Raw genomic sequence first — 23,058 nt, 5'->3', positions numbered from 1 at the left:
GTTAGGTCTAGAGCATCGAGCTTGTTCAACGTACGTGAGTTATGCTTTTTACCAAAAATCTAAATTTTATATTTACCAAGGTGTAACAGCATCAGAATATTTTATATAAATAAGCAGATACATTAAAATGTGAACAGGTAACAGCATTTCCAATTCCACTTGGTGAAACATCTGTTGCTTACTAGGGAGAACATGAAAGTGCAGAGAATTCATGAAGCGATTCCATCCTGAAGGTAATTTGAAATATTATATTTAAGTTCTGATGCATTTAATTTAGCAATCTGGTGGGAGAGTAAAAAAAAAAAAAATCAAAGACATCCATCAGCCAGGTATTCAACTTTTGAAAAAGAAACTCTAACAAATGTTGGAAATTAGGGGAAAAACTGAATGGAAGAGTTAAAGAAAGTCGATAACCTCCAGGAAGCCTGGAAACTATGTACAAACATCTTATTGGAAGCCCAGATAAATGTGTGCCAGACATCAAAAAGACCAGCTGCTTGGGGGGAGGAAAAAAAAAAAAAAACAAACCCGGCATGACTAACTGGCAGAGTGAAAGAAGTTGCTTCAGGGAAAAAAAAAAGAAGTCTCTCACAAAACAGAGGCTAGGGCAGGAGAAGTCCACCAGGTACGGCGAGGCAGGTACAAACTAGAAATTAAGTGAGACAAAAGATAAATCTTATGAGGTAGATTGAAAATTCCTCCGCGTTACCAAGATGGTGAAAAAGGTAGGCGGAGCTCAACTTTCCAGAGGAGAAGCAGTATGGTTTCTTTAAAGGGATATCATGTCTGATTAATCACCTAGAGTTCCTTGCCAGGAAAAAAAAAAAAAAAAAAAAGATCCTGAGAGAGAGGGTTGGGTGTGTAGTTCAGTGATAGAACACATGCTTAGCATGCACAGGGCTCTGGATTCTGTCCTCGGTATTAGTCATTCAACCCGATCAATAAAAGCATTTGGATACTGGGAAGCAGACATACATAATTTAGGTTAAAAAAAAAGTTATGTAATTGCGATACCAGAGCTGAGAATACTTAAAATGCCTATTTATTTTGGGATAGGTAGGGATGTTGGTTTATTAACGATGGAAAAATTAATTGAGGGAGAAAAGCAAGTCTAGTGCCTTAGAAGGAGAAGGAGACCTGCTTTCTTAGAACGAATTTGTTGTCTGCTACTTTTGAGGAGGATTTTCTTTCTTTGAAAAGGAGGGGGAGGGGTGGTACTAGAATGTAGATTTTGAATGTAGAATTAGATCAGTGGCTGTCAGTTCACATTGTACTATAATATTACTGAGCAGAATCTGTGAGTAGGGCTATGTCTTGGCTGACTGGGTTGCCCCAGTCATCTGGTCATCTGGTAATAGGGATTGAACCTACACTAGGCCCTCCTGCGCAAGGCAAAGTCCTGAGTGATAGTGTTGACCTTCTTTTTTGTTTTGAGACAGGGTTTCGTTAAGTTGCCCTAGCTGGTCTTGAACTCACTCTGTAGCTGAGGCAGGCCGTTAACTCAAGTTCTCTTGACTCAGCAGCAGTGGCTGCAATTTCAGGCCTCCGTGTGTGTGTTTTTTCTTAATGATTATTTGCAGTTTAAAACCTACTGTCATTAATGATGTCTAAGGCTCACCACCTCATCTCTGAGTTACTGTCATTCTGAGATTCTGAACTCTCCAGGGAAATTGGCTCAGGTAAAAGCTCTCATTGCAACACTATGCATATTTGCTTTAATTTTGGCTAGTCTGGGGTTAAGGGAATGCCTATTAAACTTGGGAAAATATATTTTAAATTCAAGATAGAAGCACAAACCAGAACCATTGACTCTTTGAAAATAGAGACATAAGGACATTGAAAGCACTTTGGAGGGAATTAGAGGGAATCCAGCCTTCTTGTCATATATTGAATAAATGTCAGTGTACATAGTGATATTTCTTCCCTTTCTCTCTATTGGTAAAATAACCCCAAATCTCTTTATTCCTAACTTTAATGTTCTCTTTGCCACGTGTTGATTCTCTTCAAGTATCTTATCAAGAAAAAGAAGTACAAAAAAAAAAAAAAAATCCCTGGGCTTCTCCTCCGCACAAGCGTCCAGAACACAGCTGGGAATGTGGGAACTGGTGGGAAAGCTAAGTGATGGAGACAGCTGTCAGGAAGCCTGTGCATTCTGCTTGGAGAAAGGGCCTTCCGAACTTTTCTCCTCAGTAATCATTGAGCGGAGCCCTGTGATAGGCTCCGGGGAGTCCAAAAGGTGTCCAACTGGAATCAAGGTTTTGAGTTTACATTTGAACCAGGCAGGTAGATTTCGTAGGTAGCATTTATACAGGAGGTGAAAAAATCTGTTTCCTTAGCCTATGGCTGATAAGTTGGTTACGTGTGCTGGCTGGGAGGTCAGAGGATGTTATAGAAAGGTTTTTTTTACATTTTTTATTTTTTTGAGAAACCTAAAACTTGACTTGTGATGGAAGTGAAGAGGCTAGTGTGAATCTGAGTGAGCAGCCCGGAGCTGACCACATTACACACACAATCAGTTTGTTGATCTGGGCCCTTTGATACCTTTTACGATGCCTAGACTGGAGCCACCCCTGGGATTTCTAAAGGATTTTTTTTATTATTATTATTTTAAATTATGTGCCTATGTGTTCCTGTGCACATTGTGTAGATGCTTACAGAGGCCAGAGGTGTCAGTCCCCTCATGGTCACAGGTGGTTGTGAGACCCCTGCCGTGGGTGTTGCGAAACAGACACTTGTCCTCCTGGAGAGCAGCATGTACTCTGAACTGTTGAGCGCCACTGTGGAGCGTGGCCCACAAAGCACCCTTTTTAGGACAGGAACCTTTGGCTTTGATGTGTTCTGAAGTGAAAGTTGAGAAAGTTCCACTGAAAATCCTGGGCGAGTGAATGAAAGCTCTCAAGACAGTGGCGGGGACAGGGGGTGGGGTTCAGGGTCCAGTGAGTGAACCAATCACTATGCTCCTTTGTCTCTCTCCCCTCCCCAGCTTCCTTTTCTCTCTTTCCACTTCCCCTTTTTTTTTATCTCAGCCAGGTCTTTTGATTGTAGCCCAGGATGGCCACAATTTGCCATCCTCTTGTCTCAACTTCCCCAGTGTGCTACCAGTATAGATGTGTACGCCATTTTACCTAGCTTGTGTTTTTTTTTAAAGGTTTATTTATTTATTATACATAAGTACACTGTAGCTGTCTTCAGACACTCCAGAGGAGGGAGTCAGATCTCCTTACAGATGGTTGTGAGCCACCATGTGGTTGCTCGGATTTGAACTCAGGACCTTCGGAAGAGCAGTCAGTGCTCTTAACTGCTAAGCCATCTCTCCATCCCCTCGTGTTTTTATTTTAAAAAGAAAAAAAAATAGGTTAAAGCTCAGCGATAGAGTGGTTGGCCAGTGTGTTCAAGGCCCCGAGTTCTATCTCCAGCTTTCCACCCCTAAAATAAGTTAAAGACTGTATATTATTAATGTAATGGCTTATTCACTTGAGAGCGTTTGGCTTATGATTTTCTTCCCCTCCAGCTTGTCTTCTAAGCCCTCTAGAACACCCAAGTTAGATGAATCGCCTGCTGTGCCCAGTTTGGGAAACCAGCATTTTGACCTAAAGTCACAAGATGCAAGAAAACTGGCTCTCAGGTTTAAATATTTGAATATTGGTTTCTCTTTTAAACATTTACCAAACTAAGTAAATGTATAATGATAAGAAAAGAAATGTTACAAGTTAAGGATACTTAACTCTGTAGGTATTTGAGCCTTTAAAAAAGAAAGCCTCTTTTGCCTGGTTCGACCTGATCTGAGAGACCAGACCCATGGCCTCTAGTTCTGTCATACCAGGTGGCCTAGTGGTAGGTTCTTGAGAAATGTTTTGTGGTTTCCAAAAGTACAGGAATTATTAAAGTTTTATATTAATTCTGTGAATAGATTTTTTTGGGATGGTTCTGAGGATGGAACCCCAAGGCCATCATTGAGCTCAGCCCTTATTCTAGGAACTGGCATTTTTATTCAACCTGCTCTGTTCGAATGCTTTTGTCTTCATCCAAGTTCATATATTGTGAGCTTAACACTGCACGTGCTCATGGTACTGGGACAGGAGACTTTAAGGAGGGAGGTGAGCATTTTTGAATGGGGTTAGTGTCCCTATTAAAAGACCTCTGTGAGATTCCTTGAGCATGGGTTAGATACGGTCAGTAGTGAGAAGCCTAGCATGTGTGAACTAGGAAGGGGCCCCTCACCAGACACCGAATATGAATATGCCAGTACCTTGATGTGGAACTTCTTCTTAGCCTCCTTGGTGGTGGACAGTGCACTTCTGCCTTTTATAAGCCACATGTTCTACTTTATTACAGCTACCTAGACCTTGGTGCCCAAAGGAAACAGGGCAAAGCCTAGCATGTTTTGTTCCTCTCCACCTCCAATGCGGTGTTGTTACTTGGTTCTCTCTGGGGTGAGAGGACAGCATTGCATGTGGTTGGCTTTAATCCCCAGAGATTCGCACATTGTCTGCTCCAGCACGAGAAGCAACTCCAGCAACTCGCTGGGCTTGCAGATGAGCTTTTTGAAGCTTGTGGGCTTTTGCTTCTGCCTACCAGATGCCCCTTTCCTTACTCTTACCCAGGCCCCGTCTCGATTTCTCCCACCATTCCTTTCACACCAGCTCTGCTCAGAGCTAGCCTGGCTTCATTCTGAACCATCCAGCTTGTATCTCCCAGAGTGGCTGGAAGTGGTTGCATTTGCACTACATAGCTTCCCTTGGTTTCCCCTAAGCCCTTGAGAGCAAGATCCCAGCAAGCCTGAAGTCCCCGGCATAAGCATAGAGTTTTTTTTTTTCTTCCTTCCTCCTTTTCTTATTGTTTCTATTCTCTCACACATTTGTCTCCATTGAGTGTTCAGTCTGGTGCTTAGTCAGAGACAAAAACAAAGCACTCTGTCCTTGCAAACAGCAGTGGAAAGCATGTGGTTAGCAGCTCCCACTTGCAATGGTCCAGTCTGAGTGGGAGTGCCATTTTTCTGGCAGTCACTTCACAGAAGTCCCTGTGTGTGTGTGTGTGTGTGTGTGTGTGTGTGTGTGTGTGTGCGCGTGTGTCTGTGGGTGCACACCAGAATAGGTAGTCATTACATGCTTTACGATTTAGAGTCAAATTTTTATCTACTATTGTCAAAATTGCTTTAATTATACAATATTCCCCTGGGCTAAGACTTTTTTTTTTTTTTTCAAAAAAGCAAACCAAGACAAACTTCTCACCAACATAGCCTTACAGGCCTTCACAGTAGCTCCTTCTCCAGGGAAGTCACTGGGTTTAGTGCTTTGGGTTCATGGAAAGGGTTCATTTTTGTTGGCATTGGGGGAGGGCTAGGGGGGTTTGAAATGAGTTCATTTTAAACTGCACTCGAATGAAACGCCCCCAGCTTGCCATGTGGTTAATGGTTGGCCTTGTTTACCCTCAGTTTGGTACTAACTGTCTTAGCTCTCTTTGCTCTGCTGCTTCAGGTCCACTAGACCTGGATGCCCTTGGGAGAGACTGTTCTCATGGGAGGGCAGGTAATTGATCGTTAAGCAGTCTGGCACTCGGAGGCCACATTCTCATTCTGGTACAGAGGCAAAAGAAAGAAAGAACTTTCCAATGTCCGATGTCTGTATCCATTTTCTTATGGTCTGAACCAAGCTTCCAGTGACTGGGTGGTGGTGGGATTTTGCTTAGATGGTCTTCTATGGTACTGGGCCATGTTTTCAAGATGTGTCCCTAACCTGCACTCTTGATCTCAGAACAGTGCCATACTGATCCTGGTGCCTGTCACCTCTTGCTTGGATTTATTAGTGGCTTATCACCAGTATCCTTGGTTTCAACACAGCAGTCTGTGTTCTTGTTTTCTTCCACTTAACTCAGGTCACATTACTTTCCATGCTCAAAAGGCTCTAGTGGGAGACAATGAGATGACCCCGTAGGTCACAGTATTTTCCCCCGAGCCTGATGACTTTATGCTTCATCCCCAGGACCCACATGGTGGAAGGGGAGACTCAGTCCTCACGAGTTCCTCTGATTTCCACATGTACACACCATCATCAAGTACCCACGCGAAACCAAACCAAATCAAATCTTAAGTACAGGTTCTAGCTGCTCCCTGTGCTCCCCAGAGTGCTCCCCAGAGCTTCTGAAGTCCTATGGTATCTGCCCATTAGGTGTCCTTCAGACAAGTTTTTCTCTCTATTCTGTGATGCCCCTGCCTCGACTCTGGTCACACTATCTTCTGTTCCCCAAGTACCCAGGCATAGTTGGGCCTTTGCAGGTCCCATCCTAGGCCCTCACTCGTGCTAGGTAAGTAATGTACTGGAGGGTTCCACCCCCAGATTTTGTGCCTCTCAGTGCTGAGAATAGCCTGTAGCCAGACTAGAGCTCACCCCCTCACAGATTTCAGGCTTCATCACTCACTTATTGCCTCACTACAGAAGCTTTTTTTTATCCATATATAAAATAGGAAAATGCCCCGCCCCCAGATTTTGTCATGCTCTTTCTCTGATTTCTTTGTGTTATCACCATCCAACCTTGGGGCAGACTGCCCAGCACTCACTGTCTTTAATACATCTTAACTTTTTTTTCCTTATAGGAAGGGGTACCTCGTTTGAAGATTCCATCCCTATTGACTTAGCTATTCACTGACAGGCACCGAAATCAAAGTAGTGAGAAAGAGAATTTAGCACTCGGCTTCATGGACTACCAGGGATGGGAGGACAACTGTTTTCTTGCCTGTTTCAGACCTATGAGTATCTTCTTATTTACTAGAAGCCATGCTTTTTCGTCATTTCTAGCTGCCTGACAGCTCAACCCATGAACATGCCGTTTGTGTTTCTGGCAGTGAGTCCTGAGGCCAGTTGTAGAATACTTATCAGAGCAGTGCAGGGTTTATGGACCTGTTATCAAGACCTAGAAGGAACCCACTCCCCCCCTTTTTTTTCTGGCCATATACTCTGGATGGACATCCTTATTGACGCTTGTTGGACTTGGATGGGAACTGGAAAGTTCTAAGTTAATTCTTGGGTCACTTTTCTGTTCTACTCTGGAGAGGAATCAGTGTATAAGCACCAGAGGCTTCAGGTGTTTGTGAAAAGGCAGTGCCCACTCTCATCCCATAATGATAGAGTGGCTGAGGATGGTGTCCTTTAGTCCAGTAATGATTGTTAGAGTACACCAGCGGCTCAGCAAAATATGGTTGGAATGTCCCTGTCAATTGGTAACTTTCTTCTCTGAGCCTTTTCTTAGCGATGACGAGGTGGTGTGCAAGTTGCCTCCAGGAGGAGAGGAGGACCCTGGCCCCTCGCCTGGAGAGCATGTACAGAGAGGCTGCTCACAGAGATTAGGACAGAAACAAATGCAACCCGAGTGATAAGTGTAGCACTTGCAGGAGCACAGTGGGAAGCCCCGTGACACTCAGCTCGGGCTCTCACCATTTCAGGAGTTCCTAGTTTTTAATTTTATTCTGTTTTACTTCAGTTCTCTCTTTTCTTCCCTATTTCCTTTCCTGTGCTTAAGATTGAAGGACTTCACATAACCATAGAACTACAAGCCCTGCTACATCTTTTTTTTTCCAGAAAATTTAGATGACTATTGTGTATAAAATCCATCTTTTAGATGGTGATTTCTTCAGAAATTCAAAGTCCTAAGGTGCTGGTACCATGTATGTAGATACCAGAATGTAGGCAACTTTACTTACACTCACAATGAGTAGTCTTGAGATCCTAGTATTTGGAGCATTAACTGGCTATATTTCTGGGTTATCTGCTCTTTCACAAATCTTCTGTCCTCAAGAGCTGATCACAGTGAAATGGCAAAGGCTGAAGGTCCAAGCCCAAACTGATGCAGAATCCTGACTGCATAGTAATAAATTGGATATACCAGTTTGTAGTCAGAGAGTCAGGTCTTTGCTTCATGATGGCAATTAGGGTATACCCTGGTTTCTGTACAAATAGAAATGTGATTATTATGGCCAGTGCCTTATCTAAAATACTGTGGCTTACTATTATGATGAAGATAATTTGTCCAAATCAAACTGAAAGTGTTTCTTAAAATTTAATCATTGGGGGCTGGTGAGATGGCTCAGTGGGTAAGAGCACCCGACTGCTCTTCCGAAGGTCCAGAGTTCAAATCCCAGCAACCACATGGTGGCTCACAACCATCCGTAACAAAATCTGACTCCCTCTTCTGGAGTGTCTGAAGACAGCGACAGTGTACCTATATATAATAAATAAAATATTTAAAAAAAAAAGCCAGAAAGAGAGAAAGACAGAGAGAGAGAGAGAGAGAGAGAAAGACAGAGACACAGAGACATAGATAGAGAGACAGAGAGAAGGAAATTAAAAAAAAATTAATCATTGAAGCTGGGCAGTGGTGGTACACACCTTTAATCCCAGCACTTGGGAGGCAGAGGCAGGTGGATTTCCGAGTCCGAGGCCTCTACAGAGTTAGTTCCAGGACAGCTATGACTACACAGAGAAACCCTGTCTCGAAAAACCAAAAAAAAAAAAAATCATTGAGATGGTACTGTGGTATGAAGGGCTTGTGATGTAGACTCAGCCATGAGAGTTCATGATAGAGCTTAAGCAATTCTTGTCTAACCTGAGCGTACAGGAAGAGACTCTATGTATTTTGTTGTTGTTTGATTATGAGATGTTGTCTTCTATGTAGCTTAACAGAGAAGCCTCCTGACTGCTAGGATTACAGGTGTGCACCACCATGCCCAGTTTCTGTTTTTTATTTTATTTTCATTTTTTTTGCATGTTTATGTGTTTCCTTTGAAAGAGAAAAAAAGAACGATCTATTTTTAAAGCACCCAGCATTTACCACTTTCATCAGCTTCTGTCCTGGAGCCCTGATCATTTTCTTGGTTGCCTCTAAGTTTCAGAGTGAATTAAATAAAATGGAATTCCGGGGAAGAACATGTTTATGATAACATGTTACACATACAGCATGTGTCAAAAAAAGGGGGGCTTGCTAATCAAATGAGTGATGTAAATATGATATTAGGAGGTGTTTAACATCCACAAGGGAGGAAAAGTGTTAATAAACATGTCAGGAACCATTGAAACAGAAGCACTGTGTTAATTTTAACAATATCTCTTTGTTTTTTTTCGTTATTTTGTGGTGTGCGTGTGTGTGTGTGTGTGTGTGTGTGTGTGTGTGTATGTTGCATACATGTGGAAGCCAGAGAATTGCTTGTTTCTTCCCTTCCCCCAGTACTGGGGCTATGAGTGTGCATAGATAGCTGTGCTGGTTTTTATTTGCTCCCAACTTAGGATTCAAATCCAGGTCCTTTTTCCCCTCTGGGCCAACTCCCCAGCCCAATATCTCTGTATATAAAAGTAGATCTTGAAGTTGTTTTCATTGCTATACTTCCTGGGGTCACTCACTGTGTGTTAGAAAGTGGTAAATCTTCATTTCCTTCAAAATACTGTATGGTTCATCCCGTATTCCTTCCAATTACTCAAATTTATGGAAGGCATTTCTCCAATTGACCAGATTAATATAAGAGACTAATGGCAGCTCTGCTGTTACGACAGGATATTTGTTTTCTTTCTTGAAGTCCCAGCAGCTGTTGTCCCCTCATGTTTTGCACAGAGGAAAAACAACAGGGAAAATTGAGACATGCTTTTAATATGGGGAGAATGTAGCTGATCACTCAGAATAAGAGGAAATGATTGCTTTGGCACAATTATTAATTTCAGAAATGTCTTTGAATATATGCTATATGCTTGAATATTATGCCAATGCTCTGTGGCTTCCTAGGGTGACATTTAAGAGATGGAGATTTTGATCCGATGTTTTGCCAAATATGAATTGCCTCAAGTTTTAGGAAATTTGTTGTTAATTGATTAGAGAGGAATTTTCATCATTTTCAACAGTTTCTAGAAACGTGATCAGTAAGTTAGGTCAGAGCTTACATGATTTTTTAAATTTTTATTTATTTATTTATTTATTTATTTATTTGATTTTTCAAGACAGGGTTTCTCTGTGTAGCCCTGGCTGTCCTGAGACTCACTCTGTAGACCAGGCTGGCCTCAAACTCAGAAATCTGCCTGCCTCTGCCTCCCAAGTGCTGGGATTAAAGGCGTGAACCCCCATACTAGGCTAGAGCTTGTATTTCTATAGTCACATACTTGGTCATGTTGGAGAAAGTAGTGATTGGAGATATATCCAAGAGATCATTAATTTGTTATGAAGGGTCTCAATTTTGATAGTCATTTTATGAAATAATGCCCACCGTACATTATTTATTTATTAAAAATTTCTCTGCAACATAAGCCTGCCTAGAACCTGCTATGTACCTCAGACTGGCCTTTAACTTCAAATAATCCTTTACTTGATATAATTTCTCCTGATGGTTGGGATTGCCATGATGGGTATGAGCCATCAAGCCTGGCTTATCATTATTTTAATTAAGGCAGAGTAGTAATACATTTAAATGTTAATAAATGTTCAGTGTTTGTGACTTTCTCATACACTACAAATTTCCCTGCCCTAGATTCAGGCCCGTGAGATGGATGATCTGTGCCCATGCCCCTTTCCAAACAATTGATCGTAACTTTGACCAGCACGTCTCATACACCTCTCTTCTCTTCCCCCATTGCCTAATATTTGTTTCCTTTTCATCAGTCAATATTGAATATTTTTCCATTTAAAGAAAAAAAAAACAAGAGACTAAAATGATTTCCTCAGCTCTCTAATTGCTGTAGTAATGGCAATCTGTTAGTCCCTCAAACACCCCGGGCACAGTTATAAAAGGAGCTGGTTACTGACCCTTGAACCATATGTGTTTAATTAAATGAAATTCTGGCAGAACATGAAACTTTAAAAAAATTACAAAATAATTAATGAAAACCCCACCTGCTTAAAATTATTGGAGCCATATTCAATTGGATTCCTATAATCAGAAGGAAAATTGTTATTTACAACAATTATTTTGAGTAACAAGAGATGACATTCACTGAGCAGTCATTTTAGATAGAATTTGAATACATTATGTGGATTAATCCACTTAGTGCAAATAGGAAATACAAAGAGTGAGCACAGAGGAGAGAATTCCAGATGGAATGAAGAATTGAAAACCAGACCTATTACAATAAGTGAACTTTGGGCTTCCAGGTAGCTGAGGCAAAACAGGACACCCACCTGCTTATGCTTCTCTGCCCCCTTATCTGATAAAAGAAAACATAACAGCTCTTCAGGCAAGATATTTTCTTAGTGTTCCTAAATCTAGAAAGGATTTATTATGGCAGGCTCCTTTGTAAAGACATTAGACAGGGTAAGAATCAGTGTTGTCAACATGATTTCACATGGCCAATGTCTTCCACTGATCGCCCATAAAGCCCAAAGAAACAGGAATCAAGAAACTCAGCCAGGTTGTCAGGTCTCTGGTACCATCATGGATCTTTAGTCTAAAGAGTGAGACTTTTCCCATCTCTAGTGTCCTTTGTATCTGTGAGTTCAGATCTCTTATTCTAGGAGCCAGAATTCTCCTTTTACATAGCTACCAAGACTATGTTAACAGGAAACAACAGCCCAATACAATAACTAGAAAGCGGAAAATACTTTTGTTCTATGCTGAATGTATATCATACAAATTCAAGAAGCTATGTGCCATTTGATACTTTGTCATTTTTTTTAAAAAATGCAAATTACATATACTTATTTATTCCATGTATTTTTGGGTGTATGTGCAATGATTCATGTGTGACAGTCAGGGGACACGTTGTAGGGGGTTGGAGGTTGGCTCTCCTTCCACCATGGCTTCCCAGGGTTTAAACTCAGCTCTTCAGGTTCAGTGCCATGTGCCTTTATCTGCTGAGACATCCCGCCAGTCCTTTTCTTCAGTATTTCTTTGTTTGTTTGTTTGTTTGTTTGTTTGTTTTTGAGACAGGATATCTCTGTGTAGCCCTGGCTGTCCTGAAACTCACTCTGTAGACCAGGCTGAACTTGAACTCAGAGATCCACCTGCCTCTGCCTCCCAAGTGCTGGGATTAAAGGCATGTGCCACCGTCTGGCCTGATTTTTTTTTTAAACATAATTTTTTAAGGTTAACTTATTTTAAAAAGATTCTTTTCTTTCTTTTTTTTTTTTCGGTTTTTTGAGACAGGGTTTCTCTGTGTAGTCCTGGCTGTCCTGGAACTCACTCTGTAGACCAGGCTGGCCTCGAACTCAGAAATCCGCCTGCCTCTGCCTCCCGAGTGCTGGGATTAAAGGCGTGCGCCACCACCGCCCGGCTAAGATTCTTTTCTTTTAGGTATATAGATGTTTTATCTGCGTGTATGTCTGCATTTGAAGGCCAGATGCTGAGAGGTATTGACAGTTGTGAATTAGCATGTGGGTGTTGGAACTCTCAGCATCTGGCCTTTGAAGGAGTAGCCAGTGCTTGGAATGACTGAGCCAATCTCTCCCGACCCTAGAGACATTTTTTTTCTTAGTTTTTGTTTTTGGTTTTGTTTTGTTTTGTTTTTGTTTTGTGAAAGAGGGTTTCTCTGTGTGTAGCCCTGGCTGTCCTGGAATTTACTATGTAGACCAGGCTGGCCTTGAACTTAGAGATCTGCCTGCTGAGATTAAAGGAATGTACCATCACTGCCTAACAAAACCTTTTTTCAGGTTCTGAAAATGGCACCCAGGGCCTCATGTATGTAGGGCAAGTGCTCTGATCTCTAGCCCCAGCCTGTGCCCTTGAGATCTAGAAAGTGAAAGGGATTTGGTGGTTCCAGACACCATCTTCTCTTTATTTTTCAGGTCTTTGTTTCCTGCCAGCCCTGATTAATAATTATGCTACTGGGACTTTGTACCTGGGTGCAAGTGGTGGCCTCTTGAGATTATAGTTTATGGCAAGTCACAAGTCAAATGCTTTGCAGTTGAAGATACTCTGTGACAGCCACAGTGACAAGTCACTTCTGTATCTGTCTTTTTACTATCATAGTCCAGCCCTTCTCACATGGGTATATTTATTTCTACATGGTTTAAACCACAATACCTAACAAGCTGGTGCATCTGTGTTTTGTTTTGTTTCCCTTGTGCTACCAGTTGAACCTTAGGGCCTCATGGCTCTGTGGCTCTATACTGGCAATTTTTACAAATGGCTGAATTGTTCGTGTGTGTGTGTGTGTGTGTGTGTGTGTGTGCACCTGCCTTACACATTCCAGGCAAGTGTGTTCTACTTGAGCTCCAGTGGGCTCTTTGATTTGATGCTGGGACACAGCAATGACCACCTTTATTCCTCACTTCAGTTTTATTGCCAAGTTCCTTACTTCCAGGAGACTTTAAAGAAGGAAATGTGCCCTGGGCATAAAGCCTAGTCTAAGCACAGCCTACTCTTAAGCCCTTCAGAGAGCAGGGAAGGCAAAGGGAAGCAAATTGGAATGTTCAGCCAACGAATTAGCACCATAAGATCAGGGGCCCCTCCCCTCAGCATTTCCCAAATTGACCTGCCGTCTAGTTCTTGCCAGGAACCTGCCTCTCTTTTGGTTTCTAAAAAACCAAGTTTAGCAATATTCCTGGAAACAGCCAAAGCATTTACTGGTGGAAAGGCGGGTTAAACCTGCAAGTTGAGTGTCCCCAGTTGAAGGGGTAGTATCTTTTCTCTGGCTTTATCCTTTCATCAGTGGAAAGTTTCCCATATGTATGTCTGAGTGTCTCACTTCAAAACATAGACACTGAACAAACAAAACCCTTCTGCTTACACCATTTGTCATCTGAAAAGAACTTCTAGAAAATACTGACTATTGTTTTTCTTAAAAGAGGGACTCGTCTTGACCTTCCACCTTCCCTCCTCTCCTACTTTACTACAATGAAATGGTTCTATGACTATTACTTGTGAAATGGGTCAATTCAGCCTCGTATTCTTTTATGAAACTAAGTCTGCCTAGCCTAGTGTCTGTGTCTGGTCAAAGGGCGTTTCCTGTGTCATTGGCTTCCACGGTTTGTCTGCCTCGAGCTTTGTGATCGGCAGGGTACAGTCTCGCCTTTTAAATTGTCTGCTTCATCTTTTATCTTTCAACAGGTCCTGGAAAGAAATCATCTAATAGCCTCTTTGCAGCATCAGTTTTTGAAAGATCTGAGGAGGCTTGTTTTATTTTGACAGGTGGCCAGGGAAACAGGCGCTTAAAGGGTGGAGTAGAGGGAGGAGGAGCAGAGAAATGGAAAGAGAGCAAAGGTTAGCTACTTCATTGGGGGCAGTCTGACACATTGGGAACAAGGTTTTTATATACTTTTCCTCAGTAGGACCTAAAAAGAAGATCTGGCCAATAATGCCCCATGAAACAAGACAGATTGTGCCTATTCTGCAAGCATATCTGGGCCAGTAGGCTGAGGTATGCTGAATGGAAACTGATTTAGGACCTACAAGATACAGCTGTGTAAATTAGGTCTCTGTGAGGAACAGGGGCGATGAATCATTTAAAAGGTAAGCGTGTGTATCAGCGGGAGTGGATAAGCTGCAGTGATCAGCCTCGTGTGGGCTCTCAGGGAGCCTCAACCCTGGTGTTCAGAAATAACCTTCACATAGCAGGATTTGCCCCCAGGCTTGCTTGCTTTTGTCCATGCCACCTGCACAGGTGGGAGAAATGGCTCTTGGTTGCTTACTGGATCAGGCAATGATGCACTTGGTTAAAGCTAAATATAAGGTTCCATCTCTCTCTTAACCTTTGGTGGTTGGTATCACCCTATCTTAGATTACCACTTGTAGGACTAAGGGGCCTTTGTGAGAGTTAGGACCATGGATATATTCCTGTACAAGGTAATATCCTCTGTTACTTTGCTACTTCTATTGAGCCCCAGTTTAGTTTCTGTCTTCCAGCCCAGAACTATGCAGTACTATTCCAGGGGGCTTGCAGAAATGATGAGAGAGTTTGCTTTTCTAATCCATGCCTCATCTCTCTGTTAATGAACCTTTTTTAATTGTTGACTATACTGCATTTAATGGGTTACAGCCTGTTAATAATTAAGAACAATATGTAAGGTTCAACTCAATTTAAAGAATTAACCAGTAGAAACCAGAGACGCTACGGCAGTATATAACTAAATGGATGTGGGATCTACACAATTCTTTTGCAAAGCTCTTTTTTTCTTGTTCTGTCCTAGTTCTGACCTTGTGAGGAAAGGAAGTGGTTGATACGGTAGAAACAGGGAGCTAAGAGCAGCCCACGTGGCTTTTTGTAGAACTATTGTAACAAATTCCTTGCAAAGAGGACCATTGGAAGCAGAGAGAGCACTCTGTGTACTGGGTGGTGAAGGGGAGGGTCTTTTTTGTGGGGGTCATTTTCAGAATTCATAGTGATATATATACAGCACTCCTCTTAGGAAGAGTGTTCTAAGCTCCAATGTGAAGACATATGCCAACAATAATCATAAGAATCAACCAAATTAGAGATGGGTTTTTAAATACTTGACATTTGAACCTTGTTATTGAAGAAATTTTCAAGTTTTTATTTTGTGTGAATGACTGTTTTGCCTGCAGGTATGTCTGTGTACCACATGAGTGTATAGTTCCTGTAGAGGCCAGAAGAGGGTGTTAGATCTGAAGTTACAGATACTTTTGAGCCTTCATGTGCATGTTGGAAATCAAACCTGGGTCCTCCGGAAGAGCAGCTGGTGCTGAGCCATCTCTCCAGGCCAACTAGGACAATTAAAAATATATGTTTTATTTTTTATAAGGGAGTATATGTGTATTTATATATACATGTGCCTTGGTGCATGTGTGGAGGTCAGAGGACAACTTTCAGAAGTCAGTTCTCTTATTCCACCATGTGTGTCTGGGCGATTGAAGTCAAGTCTTCAGGCTTATTGGCAAGTGTTTCGACCTGTTGACCCATCTTACCTGTTCTCTTTCTGTGCGCTGAGCCCAACTGTTCATACTGCTTTTTTTTTTAATCTCTGTGAAAAGGGGCCTCTTGTGAAAGGAAGTCCCCTCCCTTAGGGTAAGTGCATCCCTGCCTTTTTTTACACACATCCCTCCCCACCCCGACTATCTATATGTATTACCATACCAGCGACAACACACAACATAGCATAGACATATCAAGATATCACTGTAATACAGGAGGTGGTGCCTTAGATCTATCTGGCTTAGAACTTGAAGCTGAAGTGCTTGCTCCCTCCCTGCCCACTAACTAGCTGGAGGAAGGGCATGCAACGTGTCCTCCTTCCAGGCCCTTGTTCCTAGCATTTGTAAAATGAGGGCATTGAGCTCAAATATTATGAAGATACTGCCCAGCTATGACGTTCTTTGTCTCAGCGACAAATGGGTTGAGAGCTGATGAGATGATGAGAGCTGATGAGATGATCGGGAAAGGGAAGGGGACCGTGAGGAAAGCCCCTTCCTCATTGCATATGGATTCTTGAATACAATCAAACCTTGAAATGAGCAGTTCTGGGTAACTGAGCTTTCTGAATGGTTTTTGTCTCCTTCCCCGCTGTCAGCTGTCATTCTGTGCTGGCTTTTAGCAATTCCTGTCCCTCCTCCTCCTTTGGCTGCATCCCTTGTGGTCTTTGGAACCATAATGTTAAGCTTATCAAAACTCTGTGTCATGTAAGCGCACATACATTGTAAGGTGAGGGCTTCTTCTATTTCTTCAGTGCATGATTTTGGCTGGTCAGAGTCTTTGGAGAGATATTTTTAGATTTTAGATAGGTAGTATGTTATAGGTTAATATTGTTAATGCAGTCATTCAAATTAATAAATTAAGAGGGGGTTGAGAAGTGGGGGGGGCAGGGCTGATATATGTGGTGTACATATGTTAGAAGAGGCCCCCTTTCCCAGGAGATCAAAAAAGTAGTATGAAGAATTGGGCTCAGAGCTTTGGGAGACAGCTGGCGTCCATTCTGTAGATTGGATTCTAATAAGCAGACTGGCTGGGATGTGCTTCTCTGCTCAAGGTTGGGCTCAGCCAGTATGCTTGTCTGGCTGAGCCCTGGGATGTTAGATGAGAACTTGTGAATGGCCCTGGAGGGCCTATTCTTTTTTATTCAGAGCCTCATCTCAGGGTGAACTTGAACTCATCCATATCCTAAGACACTTGAATGTTAAGGCATTAACATCCCGATAGGCTCTTCCTATACAAAATCTAATGGCAGTCACAGTCATTATGTTCAGAACAGTCTTTCAGACCAATAAGCCAATAGGAGTGTGTACTCCCAATCTGTGGACCTCACCACAAATGTCTGCTGTGGTCATAAATAGTGAGTTTGTGAGAGACCACGGGCTACTTTTCTCCACCAGTCTCACATTATCTACCATCTTATGCCTGCCTCTTACCTCTCAAGAACAGCTCTCTCTTTCTTTGGGTCTTCTATTGAAGTTTCCCCTCTCTTCCTTCTGCTTCTTTCTTTTCTGGCCCTCAGGATGGAATCCAGGGAGTTAGTTGTACACGCTAGGTAAGTGCTTCATTTCATCCCTAGATGGTTCTGCTGGTCAAAAAGAATCTCTCATATGTTTGTTCACATACCCATGGTTAGCAAAGTCTTTTGCCTCATATCAATTTTCTAGGAGAGAGTAAATGATTTGATTAGTGACTTGTTCATTCATTTCTTGTGTAAGAATACATTAGGTATCCACTACAGGCCCCGCCTAAATGCTAATTACTAAGATTTAAAAATGAGGAAGGTGGACATAGCCCTAGTCCTCAAGGCAATACATTTTATCTTATTTTAAAATTGGCTGTTGTGTCAGGTGTGCTGGCTGAAACCTGTGTTCCCAGCACTGAGGAGGATGAGTCAGAAGGTCGGGAGTTCAAGGTGATTCTTGACTACAAAGTGAGTTCAAGCTAGCCTGGGCTACAACAGATCCCTGGTTCAAAAAGTGGGGTGGGTAGGGACTTTTTATTTTTTTAATTGCCTCTGAAAGAGCTCCTTGAATTCAGGCATTATGTCTTATTCAGTTTTACAGTCCCTCATCATGCCTTGCATATAAGGTCAGGGACTAAGTAAATCTTTATTAACTTGATTTAAAAACTCATTTTCTTTTTTTTTGTGCCCCTACCCCCTGAAAACTCATTTTCTTTCCCATTTAGAAGAAAAAAAATAGTAACAAGGAGTACCTTTGTGTGACCAAAGCATCATTGGCTTTTGTACTTTGATCTTAGAACATCAGGGCCATTAGGCTTTGAAGCATGTCTTTCCCTCTACATCAAATGGACTAAAACCACAGCAGGCAAAGACCTAACACTGGTGGGTAGAGAAAAGGTCTTTTTCCTGTGAAGTCTCAAAAGTATGGACTTCTGGGGCCATTTGTGCTCCCCAATTAAGTGCACACTACAACTCCTCATCTACTTCTTACAGTCAGCACTGTTTGTACAGTAAACGTGTATGTTTACTGGAAACATTCAGGGTTGTTGCTAGCATAGAAGAGTCCAGGAAAAGGACTTGTCTCAAGAAGAACCAAGCTATTGTGACCACATGAAAGTGTTGAGGAAAATGGTTATGGATCATCTGGTTCTCAAGTTTTCATCTAGCATGAATTCCATGTTACAGCTTGGAGAGCTTAAGACAGAGTTTGGTTCCAGTCTTTGAGCCCTTATGGGTGTCAGTGCTGCATTAAAATTAGGATAAGAAGCTGCAGCTTCACAGGTGGGATGTTCTATGTGATTAATTAGCAGTTAACATGTTTAAGTCTGATTATAAAATTAAACCCTGCTCTTGTTTACAGGAAATCCTGCTTCTGGTACAAATTCTAAACATTAGGCTTGTCTGGCATTGCCTGTCTGTTAAGTGCTATGTAATTGTTCCTAAACCTTTTGGGAAATAATATTTAATATTATTTAATATTTTAAACTCTGAAGATACAATTTGCTAATAAGGTGGAAATCTCATTGGGATCTCTCTCTCTCTCTCTCGATATATATATATATATATATATCTATATATATATATATATATATATATATATATATATCTGTGTGTCTGTCTGTCTGTGTGTCTGTCATTTTTTTGGAGTCAGAGTTTCATGTATTCCAAACTGGCCTGGAAGTTCTTATGAAGCCGAGGATGACCTTGAATGTCTCTTCCTTCTCTTCAAGCCTTTCCAGGACTGGAATTAGAGGGGCACAGCATGGCCAGAGGGATGGCTCAGGGCTTAAGAGCATATACTGCTTGCACACAGGACAGGAGGAGCTCGTTTCCAGCATCCAGTTTGGGCAGCTCACAACTGCAGGTAGCTCTAGCTTCAGGGCATGTGACGCCCTCTTCTGGCCTCTGAGGATGCCTGTAAACACCGCCCCCCATAATTAAATCTAAAAAATCTTTAAAAAATGAACCTTTGCTCACCAGAATGTCTTCTACTTCTGTATTATCTTGTTTTCTGACAGACACTTAGAAATGAGAGTAAATTAATAGGGCTGGAGATACAGCCTAGCCTAAAGCCCTGTGTTTGATTCCTAGTACCTCATAAAGCAGCTGTGCTGGCCCACTGCCTATAATTTGAGTCATCAGGAGTTAGGAACAGGAGGGCCAGAAATTCAAGGTCATTCTCATCTACATAAGGAGTTACAGTCCCAGCCTAGGCTACATAGAATTCTATCTCAGAGGGCAAGAGGGAAAGAAAAAGAAAAAGAAAAAGAAAAAGAAAAAGAAAAAGAAAAAGAAAAAAAAAACCCAGAAGGAATTAATGTCACTATGAGGATTGTCAGCCCATGCAATTGAAAGCTACTTCTGCTTTCATCAGTGCAGTTGAAAGGATATACTGAGAGATCAGCAGCCTTGGAGCCCACCCCAAGGACAAGTGCCAGGCTTCCTCCATAGCCAGCCTTATCCATAAAGTCTCTTGATGCTTATGAACCAAGGCTACTGTACTATGGCCAAGTAAGATTTAGTGGCCATATGTGAAAGCAGAATCCTGTCAATACACAGCAGATCATAAGTCAAGGCTGATGTAAACACCTGCTCTTGAGTACTGCAGCCATTTCTCCTTTAGGAGAGATTCCAACTTCTGCCAGCACCAGTGTGTCAGATGGCATGGAATTCCCTGATCTAACCCTCAGAAAGAGGGGCTAGCGCTTGGCTACTGCCTCCCTCAACCATGAGAGACAGAATCTGGTCTATAATGGCCGTGAGAATTAGCTCAAAAGTCCAAAAACACCAGGTGGACTAACATGTGGGCTTTTTTTTTTTTTTTGCCCTGTCCCTAAAAACCTAATTCTGTATAAAATTGCCCATCTTCTCAGAAAACATAAACTTAACAGACTAGAAACCGGGGGTGGAGTAGGACTCCTTTGTCCTGGGAGAATAGTACTTTTACTTCAAGTGTATCAGAGCAAATTAGGACTATTATTAGTGCTTGAACAGCATGCTAGTGATTGAGCAGGCCCTTAAAACAAGGGAGCCTACGGCTTCTGAATAGACAGATCTCTGAGTGAATAGCCACCTCTCAGGTTGTTCTTTAGTCTCCGAGAATATGCACCTGCCTCTCATTTCCATTAATGTCATTAGGGGCTGCATATCACATGCTACACAGCATCATCAGGGTCTTTATTGCTGTCTTTTGAAAGGGAATAAAATCACGTCCCTTTCATTCTCCTGAAGACGTTATGTGTTAAAATGAAAAGAGTCCTTGTGCTGTGCCCACTTACTTCCCAGATAAAGTTTCCTGAGAATGTGCCTAGCCTAATTCTAATTGAAACAAGCAAGTCCGTGTTCTTTGTTTAAACATTTTCCTATTTTATTTGTGTCCCTGGTAGAATCCTCTTAAAAGCCAGCTTAGAGGTTGGAAGTAAAAAAAAAAAAAAAAAAAAAAAAAGAGGTAAGTGGAGTGAAGCTTCTGCAACAAGAAAGTTAATGGCTGGGCCCAAATCCCAGCACTCTCCTGCCAAAGTACTGTTTTGGAAAAGTCCTTTCATTTGAGCGTCAGCCTAATAATATACACACATTTCATTCGGTCATGTGGGCTACAGAAAAGAGCTCAGCAGGTAGGTGAGCTGTATTTAACGAGTAGTGGACTGCTTTCCACTATTTAAATTAGTATCAGAAGCAATAGGATGCCTGTAGTAGGTAAAGATGAGGGCTGGACTGGAGACACTTAGGATTTTTACAAATTTATGTTCTTAAACATTTATTCATTTACTTTGTGTGTTTGTGCCCACACAAACTTCCAGGAGTCTGTTCTTTTCTTTCACCCTACAGGACCTGGGATTAAAACTTGATTGTTGGACTTGGCAGCAAGTGACTTAACCCATTGAGCTGTTTCACTGGCCTTAAACTGTTGATCCTGATGAGTCCTCTAATAGTTTCATAAAGTGGCATGGAGAGAGGAGTCGGCCCCTGAGCCTGCCTGCCTGTATGCCTCTCTGCTTGCTTAACTTGCCTCTCTCGACTTCTTCCCTCCCTCCCTCCCTCCCTCCCCCCTCCCTCCCTTCCTTTTCTCTTTCCCTCTCTCCCTTCCCTCCTTCTCTCCTTCCCTCTCTCCCTCCTTCTATCTAGCTACCCCCTTGAAGGATTGAATAGGATATTCACATCCAAGACACATTCTATCCCACTGAGCAATCATCTGCTGGATAGTGGAGGTTTCTACCAAGCAGTACTTCAGATATGGTCAGACACTATGCTAAGAGGGCCTCAGGTTCCAACATGACAGTTAATACAGATATTCTTTTCATTTATTGTGGAGGATTGTGGCAGGTCAGAAAGGGGGGGTCCTGGCTAGTAAAAGAGTCACTGGGAACATCTAAGGATGGGTAATGGCTCAGACACAGAATTCGTTTGCAGCTCTTTAGAAGGACTGTTTACTCTTGAGGTCTTGAATGTCAGTCTTTGGAAATGATGCATGACTTCCTGGTGCCTTGGTTGTACCTGCAGTTCTATTGCCCATGGCCTTGAAGCTTCCGTGAACCACGGTCAATGCTTTGTGTCTGCTTTTGGCTGGGACTTTCACTCCTACTCACATAATTGTGCATCCTTGCGTAACCTTCCAAACTGAAGACGGAGACATTTATAGCAACTCTTAAGTTTCTCTCATCTGTCTCTTTCCTCTTTTAAAGTTTGAACTTTGAGATCCTCAGGGAGAAAAAAACACTTAAAAAAAAAAAAAGAAATGACTTTAATTTACTGCAGGTTTTAAGAACAGGGTATGCCCCCTCTCCTGTCTGCAGCTGAAGGATATGGCCTCGTTTAACTGATCTTTGCGACTTATTAACTTCTGAAAATTCAGTAGCACTATTCTTTCCAGAAAACAAGAAAAAGAGCATGTAAGTCCTATCTACAAAGGAGTCAAAATTGTCTGAATTATCTAGGTCTTTTACATTTTTATCCCGATTTGTGTTGATTGTCTTGTTCATTGAAACACGTCAAAGTGCACATCTCGTCATTTTCATTCCTTTGATGAAAATTCTTATGTTACATTATTACAATAATCATGAATTATTTATTTTTCAAGGCCTTTGAATGTTGAGATTTATCCCCCTCTCATGTATATATTTTAATTTTAATTGTGTGTGTATGGGTGTACCTGTGTAGGTCAAAAGAGAATGTTAGATCCCCTGTAACTGGAGTTACACATGACTATGAGCTGCCACATCGGTGCTGGGAATTGAACCCTGGTCCTTTGCAAGAGCAAGTGCTCTTTACTACTGAGCCATCTTAATAATTACACCCTTAATATTTTACACTATTTTTAGAACTCTTATAGAATCAAAGCAAGATTGAACAGAAAGTATATTCCTTCCTTCTTCCATGTGCATAGCTATCAACATCTTGGCCAGATTGGCCAGTAATTACAGTGGATGGACCTGTATTGGCATATCATTATGAACCTAGAGTCCATGGTATACATAAGAGGTTCTTCTTGGTGGCATATGCTCTGTGGTTTGGGGCAAATATTTAACATACACTAACTATTATAGTATGTTACCTTTCCCAGAATGTGATATCATGGTGTCTACAGCTTTTTCAAATGGGTTTCCCCCATTCCTTACCAAGGCTCAATATTTCATTTCTTTTTAGTTATAAATAATATAACTCAGTTGTCTGGATATACTATAGTCAGTATTTTCCCTTTTGGCCCCTGAGTGACATCTTTGTAGCTTCCAAGTTTCACAATTTCAATTAAAGCTGTTGTTAACA

General features: G+C 41.8%; 1 protein-coding gene across 2 annotated transcripts in view; it reads left to right on the top strand.

Annotated features, from left to right (window-relative positions):
- Gpc4 (glypican 4) overlaps positions 1–23,058 on the top strand; it is a 113,917-nt gene that overhangs the window by 6,320 nt on the left and 84,539 nt on the right. Inside the window, exon 1 of one of the 2 annotated variants that reach the window (XM_011250978.3) lies at positions 12,899–14,416. The exons of the other annotated variant lie outside the window; for it this stretch is intronic. Within the exon in view, the coding sequence (XP_011249280.1) occupies positions 14,401–14,416 (16 nt within the window). The 5' untranslated portion in view covers positions 12,899–14,400. Of the gene's footprint in view, positions 1–12,898; positions 14,417–23,058 lie in introns of those variants that run through there. 2 annotated transcript variants of the gene reach the window in all.

This window comes from Mus musculus, chromosome X (genome assembly GCF_000001635.26).
Source record: "Mus musculus strain C57BL/6J chromosome X, GRCm38.p6 C57BL/6J".
Classification (NCBI taxonomy): Eukaryota; Metazoa; Chordata; class Mammalia; order Rodentia; family Muridae; genus Mus; species Mus musculus.
Note: the sequence above shows the minus strand (reverse complement) of the source record. Positions and strands in the feature narration are given on the sequence as shown.